This window comes from Erigeron canadensis, chromosome 8 (assembly GCF_010389155.1).
Source record: "Erigeron canadensis isolate Cc75 chromosome 8, C_canadensis_v1, whole genome shotgun sequence".
NCBI classification, from domain to species: domain Eukaryota; kingdom Viridiplantae; phylum Streptophyta; class Magnoliopsida; order Asterales; family Asteraceae; genus Erigeron; species Erigeron canadensis.
The window spans coordinates 3,181,514-3,196,764 of record NC_057768.1 but is presented as its reverse complement, the minus strand read 5'-3'; the positions used below and the strand labels follow the sequence as shown (position 1 = coordinate 3,196,764).

Below are 15,251 nucleotides of genomic sequence, written 5' to 3'. Positions count from 1 at the left end.
GGTGATACAAATCAGAGACAAGTTGGTCAAAAGAAACGATCGATCTTTAAGGGAATAAAATCTTTCTTTGCTCGAAAGATGAAGTACTTGTTAGGATGAACACTGAATGTATGTATCGATATGCAATAATTTCTACCAGTATGATGGCGAGTATAGTAGCTCTATTGTTAATATCGGGTAAGGCATCTTTGCCACAAATGTTAATGGGTGGTTCAAGCCAAGACACCCCATATAGCCACAACTGTTGAGTGAGTCAGGTATGCCATACATTATGAATAGACAACGAATTGTGGGTGGTTTGGTTTGCCACTTATCAACTTTTTCCATAAATAAGGAATAACTTATAAATTTTCGACGTGTTCACTAGGAAATGTTGGATGTTTTGCTGAGTGTGTTATAAGAAAATGTTGCTCTAAATTGATCGAGATACTTACTATATATATATATATGTATGTATGTATATCAAGCATTCCTTCGGAATTTTTTTATTCTTCTTGATAAACAGATGAACATGTTTCATATTGAAAGTCCAAACTACTAAAAGTTACCCAGTTTCTAGTTTACAACATTGCATTTGTTTCTAACTTGGCCATTTTGCCCGGTAATTACACCCACGGTGCTTAACTTTATCATCGATGCACCAAAATCTTTAGCAAACAAGTAAGGAAACTTGCTATAGTTTATAACCATGGACGCGGTTCTGTTATCACTCATGAGAGCTTGATCCGAACCCAAAATCCCTGAATTGTTTACAAGCCTCTTGAAATAGATGTTGTCAAACTTTGTAGTTGTAACTGAATCCAGAGGGACCAGATTGGTATCAGAACTATCTTGATTTGGACACGCAGTTTGCAAACTGGCTGCAAGTGATGTGTCGAGCTGTGGATCAGGAGCCGCCGAACCATTGAAGTTAAATAGTCTTGGTTTGAACGTAAAGCATTGTGCAAAACCTATCGTGTGCGCACCTTTACATGAAAGAAAGTAAGAAACATACAAGTTTAGTAACTCATACATCAACGTTCGGTAGAAAGAAAAAAGTAGTCGAGAAATATAAATTTGACTACACAATTAAAATGTAGGATTAGCTTGTGATGATGAATATCTGCATGCAATTGTTTTCTTAGCGGCTTAGTGCAAAGAATCGTACGCCTTTAATATGCTTTAGTCCCATATTTGACTTGAACCCACGAACTTTTGGTTGTTGGGCCACCTTTCTACCGTTAGGTTGATGGCCCGTTGGGTTTTATCTGGAACTAAAATGATTACACTTTTCTTAATGTTCTGTAATTTGTTATTTACCTGATAGTGAAACTACATCTTTCAGATCCAGGCCTTTTGTAGTAAATTTTGAAATGATGTTCTCTAGAGATTCAAAAGGAGATGGGATATCTGTGTTTGCCGTAGTTATGTTTGCTGTTAGGCCATCACGACGTCCCATGGCTAGAGCGTAATAAGGTCCTCCTGCCTACAATAAATTAAGTACACGGCAAATTAGATAAGTTGAAATGACAAAGATTCTACGACACAGACTTATTAGCAGCGGTTTTTCTCTTTTGTGGTGGAATATATTGTTATGTGCTAACTTTAGTTTTTTGACTCCTAGCACATAAAACAAAGATCATACAAGGAAAACCGATTCTCTTGCTGCAAGTGTCAATATATCAGTACAAGAAACTGTTCCAGGACAGGCTTTCTCTAAGTTTGCCTTGATAGTGTCGATAACTTCAAACCCTCTTGCTGAATTTCTATTAGGGAATGCGTCCTTCTCGCTCCTAAAACTGCTACTCTCATCAAGTAACACCGACCCTTCACACCCCTATGCGCATAAGAAGAAGTTATTAAGTTTAAAATGCAACATTTTAGAAAACCATTGTCAAAAAACACACAAAACAAAGTTTATTACATTAGAAATGCAGTCATGAAAATGCAAGCGAAGAAGTGATGCACCAATTCTGGTATCATTGGCCATAGCAGACCAGATACCAAACCGAACGATTTTTGTCAAGTTAGGACAAGTGGAATCATAGAATTTGTAATCAAGTTGACCATATACGAATGGTTGAAAAACCAAGAAGCAAAACACAAAGATAGTATAATATTGCATCTCTGTAATGGTGCAAGAACTCGTTAGACTTAGTATTTTGATAGTAGCAGGATGAGTTTAAATAGATGGTTTTGGTCTAGTGGGTGTGCCACTATGAAAGAGTTTGGAACTAGTCGACATCAAGCTGAAATTTATCGCACTTTTTTGTTTGAAAACTGGGTTTAAGTTGCTAAGTGGAGTTAGTGCTCATTAAGTATGCAAAAAGAAGTTTGAAGTTCAAACCACTAGGATTACACTTGAAAGTGATATGGTTCTTATAGTGTAGGCATCTCCAATTCAATGAACTCGGGTATTATAATAAGAATGTTGTATCAAGTTGATAGAAGTTCCAGTAAGACGAACCAGGTCCCGATGGCTGCTCAAAGTTTCCATTATCGTATATGCAACTATGCATATAAATCATATATTCTATAAGAATTCATAGTATTATTTTATCAATGAGATAGAAGGACTTCAGTCAAGTAATTTTAGAAGAACTTTCGAGCTTCCAGGAACGTATTCATATAAGTACTCAAATCTAATGGTTGCCCAGTTAACTAAACGATATCCTTAATTTTATTTATTTAACTTTGCCAACAAAGTAGTTCAAATGATGCTACAAACAGCAGAAAAGCCACATCACCTCACCTCTCACATTTTTATAGGATTCTGGATGAAAATTTCCGAGCACCCCAATATGATAAAACTTGGGTGTCAATAAGGGCTGAAAACGACATATGTATCTTAATTTTCTTTTGTCTGAGCTTGTAACGTGTTAAAAGAGATACCCTTAAAATGAAGTGAATATCGACAATTAAGGTTACTGTGATCTTGAATGTTCTCATCGATTTTGTACCCAAACTAACAAAACGTTTAATCTCTGAATAATGTTGCAGTAACAAAAAAACACTGAACATGGAACTTAAAAAGACCATCAAGAACTTATGTTCAAGTAACATGTCAGCCGTTGGCCTTTCTGCAGGATTACTTACAACAAAAAAACCTAAAAAATCTTTGCCGTCTAGTGACATTGCTTCAGGTATTGAAGGAACCTCTTTCATGACCTTGAACATCGCCGCAGGCTACAGTACAAAGATTTTGAAATAGGAATCATGAATTTTGTAAGAGGTGGCAAGATGGGCAACTTGGATAATTTGGGTTGTAACAGGACATTTATTGTACAATACAGGCTGGATTGACCCACAAACACCCTTTTTTTTTCTTCCTGTTTTCAAAACATTGTTCGAAGCTACTGTGTTACTTAAACTGAGATTTAGAAGCTTTGATCCATTTGGGCCGTTCAACCCATTTGGCCTTTTGCAATGTTGGGCTTTTGCTTAATTTATATTTGATTCATTTGAGACGGTTATGACCCAAATCTAGCCCACATATAACTAATTAATAACGTGGTCAAAAAGGTAGTTTAGAAGTTTTATGTCAAACGTGTTAGTAACTCAAAAATTGATACTACTATACTATCTCAAATGTTCCAATTAAATAAACATATCAATAATCAATAATATCAAATATAAAAGTACTAAAATGAAACAAAGTATACCTTCTTTTTATCAAAAATGTAATACATATAATAATTCTACAACAAATCAAGAAGAAAAATATGAATAAGAAACACAAAATTTATGATGTAAGCAAAAAATATTATAAAATAACTATATTAGACGATACATTGAACATTTCTCGGAACAAATAAAAGAAAAACATGTAATATATAACGTAAATGTTATAGACATATAGTGATGCAGTTTCTCACAAAATAAAATGGCTCAAACACTAAAGATTAAATCAAAGATCATAATTGAGCTCAAAAGTTTTAAAAACACAAGTTCTTCGATAAAATATCAAAACTAAAAACTGCATCATATAGTACATACACGTCAAACACTATAAATAAAGTTATGTCAAATTGTGGATCATCGGACATGACTAAACATATACGAAATAAATAAATATTTTTATTTTGATTATCTTGGTAGTTGAAAGTTAACATGTAACGTTTATTAGTTTAATTTACGAGGAGATTTAGCATGTAAATATTAATTTAAGTCTTGATGATAGACTATTTTCGCTTGGTCAAATGTATGCACATGTGAGTGTGTGTGTCTTTCTTATTTATTTTTTATTTTATTTTATGGGGTTATTATTTATTGTCACCTCCAATCCATACTAATTAAATACACTCACATTGAGCATACGCTAATTATACTTTAATAGTCATATGTTTGCGCGATGCGGTGGTGATAGCAATAACGATGGGTGATAGTGGTGGTGGCGACGGGGGGTGGAGGTGGCGGTAGGGGTGATATAAAAAATGTATTGTAGTTGTTTTAAGAGTTAAAGGATATATATTGTAAATAATTCTATTAAATGTATTATAAGTATATCAGATGAAAATATTTAAATTAATGAATAAATGAGATGGATAATGTGAGTAAATCAATTTAAAAAAAAAAAATATAGGAGGGTCAAGTCAGTTAAAGATTAAGATATCAAGAAGGTGATATACTTTTAAATATTCTTTTATATTTTTTATTAACAGTAATTAGATAGCTTACCGATCATCTATACTCCCGACAAAAGGTAACCCACGATAGATAGAAAAAGCAAATGGTTCAACATATATAAAACCTTAAGTTTTTGTCACATATGGACTTCAACTCATAACATCTTCATTATTAAACTCATTTGGATCGAGAATCATTAATTATTTCTAAATATTAAGAGAACATTTTTGCCTTCAAATGCTCCCCAAAATTGTTCAACTTATTGTGCGCGACATATAGCATCCATCGTAACCGGCGTAGAGCATAGAGAAAACACCATTATATATGATATTTTGGTTATAGCCCAAAAAGTTAGGAGGTTGTCCCCAAACTATGTTTTGGATTACTTGAAACTAAGAGGAAAGAAAATTGTCATCTTGACTTTCTTAAAGATTAGTCAATATATTTTGTTTATAGCCCAAAAAGTTAGAAGAAAAACGTTTCGCTCTAATTGAAGGGTATATATTCGGGGAAATAAGGATGAAAATAACACCACCAAAAATATTAGTCAATTACGTACTACCCTGATATCTTGGCTTCTTCATTATTGAAGATGGAATTCATTTTTATACCTTCAAATCATGCTCATTGGATTAATATCACAGCAAAAGGTACAAGTTCAAGTATATGTCTATATACTCATTTATATACATTTTACAGTAATGCCCTCATGCATTGGCAAATGTTGGCAGTGTATTATTGGTGAGAAATGGTGACAGTTTAGAACCCCGCGGTTTCACGCGACATCTAATCTATATTTGCTTGCCGTGTAGATGTGAAAAGGGTTATCGCTTGCCTTATAGCTCACTAGTTTGTACTTTGTAATTTTGTATTTTATCTAACTTTTAGATTAATCAAGTTTTCAATTAGTATGATTTCAATTCCATCTACAGAGTATTCTAAATTATTTGTTTACTACTCTGTATAACTTAACTGACAAATATTATCAATAAAAAACGTAATAATGTATTATTTTTTAATCTTAAATCATAAAACGTGATTCATATTATTGTGATTCATATTATCATGCAGTACTACATTGAAAACACATCTCATCTGATGATATACGATCAAAATAATATATAAACATAGCACAAATAATCACTCGTACCAAAATTAAAGCACAAATAATCACTTATACCAAAATTTAAGCTTGTTTTCATGTGTTGTGCCTTATCAAAAAGGGCTTGCAACTGTTTTTATGCTATATGTATATAAAGGATGTTTGAAATTACGTTTTGAGGTTATTATTGAATTATTGCATTTGTAAAATACAAATAATCTAAAGAAATGTTTTGATAAAAAAGTGATTATTCAACAATGACAACGCAGTTTTGGAAAACATGTACTTACATGCTTTTTAAAAACGTTGTTTTGAAAACACATTTTTAATTAGGTATATTACAACCTAGCTGAAGGAACTTTTTATGTGAAATTTGGATTTGGGAAAACTTAGGTTCGACTTTAGGGGGCAAAGTCTTCATTTATATGTTGTTGTGCCTTTATGCGGACTATTAAAGGTTTTTTCTCTTACTTAGTATTGATTGAGGGGTCTTTTTAGCGTAGATACAAAACCCAATTAAGACAACATAATCTAGATTCTCCATTGTGATATTTAATTTGTACCTATTAAATAAATTTAAACTTCACAACGTAACTCACAAGTTATCAATCATATAGATTTTCCAATTTAGCTATTACGAGTAAAACTTTAAGGTAATTCAAATTTGAAATATCCACTTTAGTACTGTATTATCTGTGAGAGGCTAAGAGCTATAAGTAACTATTAAAGGAAAGAAGAATCCTCTTTAATGACGGATCAAAAGATAATTGTCGGGTACTTATTCTCATTAATTATAGCTCAATGGTTGAGTACCAGTTTTACATGTTGAAAGTTTCGAGTTCAAGACATGGGAAGGACATTTGAAGGAATTTCACAATAAAGTTTTCCAGTGAAGTAAGTTTTGGACTACCACTTTCAGCTTTACATGCACGTATCGTTAACCATCACTTTCAACTTTGTTCCCTAACTTTTAATATCTAACTTTAGGCCAAATTAGTAAAACTAAATCTAAAAACCCAAAATCTTATCAACATATATTAAATTATAAGTACTTGATGACATTATACGAGTACTATAAGTACTTGATGAAATTATACGGGTACTATAAGTACTTGATGATATTATACGGGTACTATATGTACTTGATGACATTTGAATGACATGAGAACATTTGAAGGACATTGATGGGCATGTTTGACATTAAAAAAACTTGCACGATACCTATTAATATCGTTATTACTTGTTCTTGTTTATTATGTTTATTCGAACTATATTGAGTAGTTCATTATGTGAATACAGGTGTTAAGGACATTGATATGATGGACTTAGTTAACATGGTGACATTATTGAGCTTGTATGATACTTTTGTTATCGTTTTTGTTGTTCTTGTTTATAACGTGTATTCTAACTATCTTTTGTAAGTTCATTACGTGATTACATGGTGTGATAAGGTTGTGCTATAAGCAAACCTCTAATGCATGCATTGTGCCTTTTAAGGGCTTATTGTAAGTGTTTTACTTTCCCTTTTTATCCTTAATCATATTGCTGATAGCTTGACATTAGATCCTTGTCGTTCATTCTTACGAATTCACTAACCTAGTGTTGACCTTGTTTAGTACACTTTTCAGGTAATCAAGTGATTCCAAGACGTAATAATTGATTGATGCTTGTGCTAGGACTTGGGCTTGGACTTACATGGATCCGGGATTCATTTTCCCCTTATTTTGCATTATGCATTTTGTTTCTGATTGTTGACGTTGGATTCACCGAATCCCTTTTATTCATATAGTTCATCTTTTTCGTAATATTCTTTGCCTAGCTTGAGGTATTACATTTTTGGACTAAAACTATAATACCTGAGCCCATAGGTTAGGAAGGAATCAATCCAAAGTCTCGTTGCCAATTAGAGTAGAGCCAAAGGCAGCTATCGCGATGAATTGTTATCAAACTTAGAGATGAAAGCTACAAGGGGAGGTCCACAATAGAAACGATTTCTGTAATTAACTCTTTAGTTTATGTTGACCAGCTGCTTGATAAAATATTACATTACATTACAATATCATTAAGTCTCATTGTTATGAACAGTGCCGCAGCAGTGCCACTACCACAGGGACTGTTCAGTTGGTTGATATTGCATCTATTATCACTATTCGGATTTTGTCATATCGGATATCATTTAAGGTGTTTTTTTCTGGTTTTCTTGGTTGTTTTTACAATTTTTTTGTTTTATGTTTTCAACTAATATTAGGCGTTGACACTCCGTCACGTGGCACTGCTGTGGTGGTTGATATTACATCCCGCATCACTATTCGAGTTCTGTCATATCGGATCTCATTAGGGTTTTTTCTCCTTCGGTTTTTAATGATTTTTTTCACATATTTTATGCTTTGTGTTCTCAAATTGAGTGCTAACACTGTTCTACTCGTAAATCTTATTTCTAATACATAAATAACCTCCATTTATAAACATTTCATATTGTCTTTAATAATAGTACGTTGAACCCATAATAACTTCTAGAGTTCAATAAATCAATCATCTATATATTATATACACTTATAGTATTTGCTAGTAATATTTTTTTTCTTCCGAAAGACTGTTTTAATCTCCACCATTTATTGGCAACGGTTGTGAGAATGATGCAATTTTAATATATTAAAACAAATTTCATTAAAAATGTGACTTGTATGTTTTAATCATATAGCTTTAGAAGTTATACTGTTTTCGACATAAATTAATTAATTAAAGTTGTGAAGGCATATTTATTCTTTTAAAAGTTTTTAAAGATTTATAGAAGATTATGAAAGTATAAATTTAAATGCTTTATAAAAGGTTTTTAGATATTGATATATATCCTCCCTAGACTAAAAATTTTAATTATTAAAGCAAGTGCATGTCTTTTAAAAAACTTATAATATAGACTGATTAAGAGGTGGAGCAACTTTGCAAGCAATGGTGAGAATTGAAGATCGAAGACATTACAAAAACATTTCCTACTTAACCGTTTTATTGAATATCCGATAAAAATTACAAATAGTCAAATGTTATGGCTTTAGTAATATACAAAGAAAGGTGCTTTTCATACACGCTAGATGCATGCACGTGTGATATGGCGGTGTGATGACCACGGCAACGACGAGTGGAGGATGGTGGTACCGACGGTGGGTAATGGCAGCAACGGTATTACCAGTATGATTATCTACAATCCCTTTTAAAGAATATAACACTATCTCTCTTAAATGTTGAAAATTATACACATGGCAAAATTACGCTTATACTCTCCTAATTCTCTATCCCATGAGCACACACAACCCACCACCTATAAACGAAAACACATTCAAAACACATAGTATTGTTTTCTACACACACAAAAAAAAAAAAAAACACAACGCATAGTACTGTTGATGGTAACTATCATGACGTGGTGTCAATTGTATCTGTCGCAACGTGCGGGTACCATATTATTAGTTTAAAAATAAATGATATTAAATGATTAATGTAGTTATTTTGAAGGTTGAAAAATATAAGTTATAAATAGATTTCTATATTGGTATATCTACCAATAAACGAAAACAAGATTGCATATCTCTTAAAATGGCATGTGGCACAATGTTTTAACGGCACGTGTCATATTGGACTTAAATTAATAAACCTCTAAATTTAATAGATCATAATAAAAATTATCCATGTCATACGTGATGTAAATTATTTATCATAATTATAATTATCTAACAATATTATCCTCCTCATACAATGATATCTAAATATTAGATATTTTCTAATATTAACACAACTCTACTTCTATTCCATTAAACGTCTACAACCCACCTAAACCTTATATGTAGATCTATTTAATTATTTATTTGTTATAGGTTTCTAACAATGTTTTCATCGAATGTCAATTCGACATTTGAAGTTTAATTCGAGATATTTTAGTTATTATGATTAATTCTAATGTTTATAGTTTTGTTGCTATAATACAATTCTCAAATTTCAAAATTGCAGTATATTAGTTATTGGTGTTTTGGTTTATATTAGCTATCAACAATTATTGTGGTTGATTGTTTATCTATTCAACAATAAACTAAAACAAGATTGAGATGTTGTTGAAACGACACTTGATGTAATCTTTAATCGACAGGTGTCCTTTTAATTTATTTAGTTTATTATTTAATTAGTTTTTTTTATTGTATATAGATTTAATTTCCTTATTAGACTTAAAATTAAGCTTTAACTCTTAGCTTATAGATACAAAACACATTATAACCTTATTTGATCGATTGTTTTCTCATTAATAAAATTGTTTTTTTTTTCCGCAATTCTTCAACTCCTATTACTTATAATAACTTAATAACATGAAGACTTGAAAATATTAAGTTTACGATCCGAAATTACAAGGTTATTTTTCGTCACCCTCTATGCTTACAAGTTTTGATTTTGATGTGATTTTAAAAGTTTAAGTTAAATCTAAAACTTTAACAAAACATATATTATATTTATCATTATTGTTTATTATAACCTAACTTAACCACAATTTATTTCATGCTTATAAATCATGTATGAGGCATATTCGAATTTCTTTATAATACAATCTATTTTAGCTGGCGTACATCGTACGGGTATTAAGACTAGTTATATGTATAATAATAGATAGAGATATTTAAATTGTTTAATTAATAAATATAATAATAGAGTTAGTTTAAGTAGTTTAGTAGGTGTATGAGGAAAAAAAAAATTGTTCGGATATAGATATAAGGGTTGTTAATTGTAGAATAAATAACACAAGATCTTGACCCTTAGATCATGGTAAAATTGATGTATGAAAATTCACATAACAATTATATACGGATGTACGATGATTTTCATGATGCACGATAGTTTTCGGTGAAAAAACTATTGTTTTATTTGTTTACATAAAACCTATACATATGTATATATGTATGTATATGGGTGTGTTAGATTAGGGACTCCTTATTTTAGGGACTGTTAGGGACTCGATCTAGACCGTCCATTTTCATCAAATCTAATCACCACTGATCATCTCCGGCGACATCTCCGGCGAGACTTACACATGTATAAGGTGTAAGTTGAATAAAAATTATGATTCGGAGCGGGCTTCGCCCTTAAGGATATTCATAAACCAAAGCTGGTGGGGGTGATAGGTCATTGAGGGTGATAGGTCATAGTGTGATAGGTCATAGAGGGTGATAGGTCATAGGGGTGACCGGTGATGGGTGATCTACCAAAAAAAAATTATACTTAAAACTTGTGTAAGTTACTTACACATGTGTAAGTCTCGCCGGAGATGGTCGCCGGAGGATCATGGTGGTGGTCGGAGATGATCATGGTGGTAATGGTAGTGGTCAGAGATAATGATGGTGGTGGCCGGAGAAGGAGGTAAAAAAAATTCCTAACAGTCCCTAAAATAAGGAGTCCTTAATTTAACTTTTCGTATATTCTTAATATATAAAAATTAGATAAAATCGTTAATAGATACACTTTATCTATTATAGTAGACACATAAAAGATAAAGAACAAAACGTTGAAAATGTATACAAAGTCAGGGACAAACAGGTAACTCAGATTGCATTTATATCATCGTTGAGAAACCTCATCCGATCTCTTCTTTCTCTCTCTCCCTCTCTCATATTCTAACAATCTTTCCTATCGGACGGTGTAGAATTTATATATATTCTGCACACACACACTCTCATACACATATACGTACATATACACACACACATAAACATTAGCATTAATACCTATTTGCATAATTATTATACGTACACATATCTGATATATGACGATATAGTATGTACAAATATACACGCACACAGATATGAATAACGTTGTGATCAATATTCTGGTAATGGTTTACACTTTTTTTATAATGGCTCTGTACGTACATATTCCCTTAATTATTATCTTTTGTTATCTTAGTTATTCAATTCAGTATAATTAATAAATAAATAAAGTTGAATCTCATCTCATTTATATATATCTTTTTGTTTTTGTCATTCATATTATTTGTGATTTTTCAAATATGATGAAAGATCGGAATAAGAATATATAGCTTTATGCGCCCAACTTGAATATCTCATATTACATATATAAATTGATCACATATGATTATTTCCTTAACTATATAATATTCTTTTGTTTTTGCAGCTGATAACGTTTTTTATTTTGAACAAGAAAGGAAATTAATACTACTTATACATATCAAATCGTAAGTGTAAATTTATTTTTGTGTTCTATCTCCCTTTTTTGTTTCAAATATTTGTTTGATTCTTATGATCTAGTTTCCTTTTTTCCCATTGGATCTATAATATGATGAACAAAATATTTGTATTTTTAAATTTGATTATGAAGTGTTATATTCATTTTCATATACAGAAGTAGTTTAACTAGATGTGATCGTGTGTCTTCATCATACTTTTTTATCATTGTGGAAATATATAGTTGTTTTGTCATTTTGTGATCTTGCATATATAAAGGTAACATCATTAACGAATTTCCACTATATGCTTATAGATTTGAATACAAATTTTATATATTTATAATTTGACTATGAATTGTGTATTTCGATACACGAAAATAAAAAGGCTTTAATTGTCACCACCTGCTTCTCTTAAATCGGTAAACGAACCTTCGCTGAATGCGATGTTGTACTTATATATTCATTCATTCATTCATTTATACACATCTTGAATTCATTGTTATTATTAATTTTGTAGCACTTAATTATATCTCCATAATTGTCAACATGATCACATGCTTCATTCATTAATCAATCTCTAATTTATCTAGCTAGCTAGCTTTTGTGAATTTCATGAAAAAAAATTTCATAGTTTATAAATTTTTTATTTTTTTAACTGAAATCTTGTGAGTGAAATGTATGCAGCCGTGAAGGCAAACGAGAAGATGTCGTCTTCAAACTCACCTTGTGCAGCGTGCAAGTTTTTACGCCGAAAATGCACTCAAGAATGTGTATTTGCACCATACTTCCCACCAGACCAGCCTCAAAAATTTGCGAATGTACACAAAGTATTTGGGGCAAGCAACGTGGCAAAAATCCTAAACGAAATCAACACGGCTCAACGAGAAGACGCGGTAAACTCTTTAGCCTATGAAGCCGAGGCAAGGCTGAAGGATCCGGTTTATGGATGTGTAGGACTAATCTCTCTCCTTCAACATAAGTTAAAGCAAGTACAAAGTGATTTACATAATGCCAAATTAGAATTGGCTAATTACATTGGTCCTTCAGCAATGTTGCCTCTATTAAATCCTGCAGGGTTAATTATCCCCCAAATCCAAAATATTAATATCCCATCATCATCAATGCAAGTTTTGCCTAATTATAATATGCAACCTATTTTGGGCATCCCTTCTCAAAACCACCCACAAATAATTGAGACTACTCAACAACATCAACAATTAGTAGCCGTTGCGAATTCTAGAGAACAACAAGAAATGCTGATTAGAAACTTTGAGCAACAACAACAGCAGCCGCATCCTAGTGATTTGGTACGGTTTAGTGGCTCCTTTGATCCGGCCGGTGGAGGATCTGGACAAGTGGATAATGGTGGTGCATTTGTTAGCCCTATGACCGATCCGGCTTCAGTGTCCCCGTCTCTAGAGTTAGGTAGTACTTTTCATGTTAATAATAATATGTATCAGATGCAGCCTCAAGAACAGCCACATCAGCTTTTGCTTCAGCAAGAAACTCAGCAGCCGTTGACGGTGTTGAGAGCTGCCGGCAACGAAGAAGATAGGAGTGTTGCTCCTTGATCATGCTGCCATATATCTTCGTGTCGATTTTGATCAGCTATTAATTCTTCATTATATATATATAAAGTTTTCATTCCTGGTAACATACCCTTTTTTTCCCTAGATCTTTACATAATTATTTTATTTAATCTTTTTATCAAGCCAATTCCTTTGTGTTAGTTGATCTTCATTAATTATAGGGTTTTTCTTTATTTTCATGTTCTTGAAGAGATTTATAAATTAATTATACATATTTATGTAGGATCAATCAACAATTCGACTTCTTTGAGAATTACTAATTAAGTTCATTAGTGTGAACATATTTTATAAATTCATTGAAGTAGCTAAAACTCATTGCTCCTACAATAATAAAAAACAGCAGATGGACTCTTATGCTTTATAAATATTAACTTTGCTTATTAATTACTTATTACATTTTTTTGGAATGGCAACTTTCGAATAGAACACCCCATCATCCAAATGTGTGTAATCACAGTAAACCAGGAATAGTCGGTTGTTTTAACTGGGCCGGCCGCTACACTCCTGCCACGTAGGCATCCCAAAGAAAAACCCCACATACGCAAATATGATGTGCTCAACAACAATTAATCCCTCTGAATAAAACCCCAATGACAAAAGCAGTTGATCTGGTATTATGGTGTAATTGGTCATCATAGATTAGTTTGGCCTATACTTGAGACATTTTAATGATTTAGCTAGTACATAATTTTTATTCATCCAGTTTGCTATCTTGAATGAGACATGTAAAATCATATTGGTTTTTTCATGAGGTTTTTGGTAACAGTTGGATAGGAGCTTATAGAACAAGCCAAACCAAGTATTTATTGCAAAGGATAAGTATATATATTGTACAGAAAGTGGTTAAAAAGACTTGAAGGAATTATTGTCATTTTCTCTGCACAGATGCGTCACAGTCACTAATCATAACTTGTACTCCTTCAGCTTTTAATATGTTTAGTATTGCTGGCTTGCTGCTTCTATTTCTGTTCATTTTTTGGAAGTTGGGAATGTAAAGAAAAGTTAGCATCTTACCTTCTTTGACTACTTGTAATCGAAGAGAGGATAATTAAGGGGTAGTTAATTTCATTTTTTGTTTTAAGTATATTATCGATCAATTAAATATCAAATATATCTTGTCTTATTCAGTTTAGTATTTTAACAGGATCACTACTCAAAAAAAAATTAAAAAAAAGCCTATTGACAATATTTCATTATTTCTATCTGATTGTATTTAAATTTTGTGTTTTAGTACATAGGATAGTTATGTAGATAAGTGATGAGTTATATAGTTCTGTGTAATTGAATGACATATATGTAGGCTACCAATTCTCTTCTGTTTTTGTTATATTACTATGATGATTATGTCTATGATCTATGTTTTATACCAAATGAAATAACTAACATTAACTAAATTATTAAACACATTGAGTATAGTAAGTAACCAATATCGTCTTATACAAGTTATGTGGGGAGGTTAAAATTTAGATGGTTTTGTCCCATTTAAGATAAAAAGACTGTTTACAGATTTTACCCTATAACCTCCAACAGTTATGCAAGCAGTAAGATGGAACCTTGAACTCTGTTTACAGAAACCAATATCATTACAAGAAAATCCACTTTTAGTGAGGACTTTTGTCCTCACTGCACTGGACATGTCCTCACAAAGCTTCCCTCCCATTTGCCCCTGACATAATGTATTTAGCGGGGATTATTTCGATTTAATGCGAGGACATCTCATTTAGATAAAAAAGAAAAA

The 15,251-nt window shown here is 31.9% G+C and overlaps 2 protein-coding genes across 3 annotated transcripts; one reads left to right on the top strand and one right to left on the bottom strand.

Moving 5' to 3' along the window:
* Positions 1-498: 498 nt before the first annotated feature.
* LOC122580383 (peroxidase 10-like) lies at positions 499-2,104 on the bottom strand. The gene is made up of 4 exons (XM_043752653.1): positions 1,904-2,104; positions 1,625-1,816; positions 1,300-1,465; positions 499-965 (listed from the first exon to the last, which is right to left on the bottom strand). Exons 1-4 carry the CDS (start codon positions 2,102-2,104, stop codon positions 556-558), a joined length of 969 nt encoding a protein of 322 aa, XP_043608588.1. The 3' UTR covers positions 499-555.
* A 9,340-nt stretch (positions 2,105-11,444) lies between these two features.
* LOC122579988 (LOB domain-containing protein 36-like) lies at positions 11,445-13,632 on the top strand. 2 transcript variants are annotated; one of them, XM_043752255.1, is made up of 3 exons: positions 11,445-11,570; positions 11,873-11,933; positions 12,609-13,632. In XM_043752255.1, exon 3 carries the CDS (start codon positions 12,629-12,631, stop codon positions 13,493-13,495), a length of 867 nt encoding a protein of 288 aa, XP_043608190.1. In that variant the 5' UTR covers positions 11,445-11,570; positions 11,873-11,933; positions 12,609-12,628; the 3' UTR covers positions 13,496-13,632. The 2 variants fall into 2 exon arrangements, with proteins under 2 accessions (XP_043608190.1, XP_043608188.1); XM_043752253.1 differs by lacking the exons at positions 11,445-11,570; positions 11,873-11,933 and having other exon boundaries at positions 12,599-13,632.
* The last annotated feature ends 1,619 nt before the right edge of the window (positions 13,633-15,251 follow it).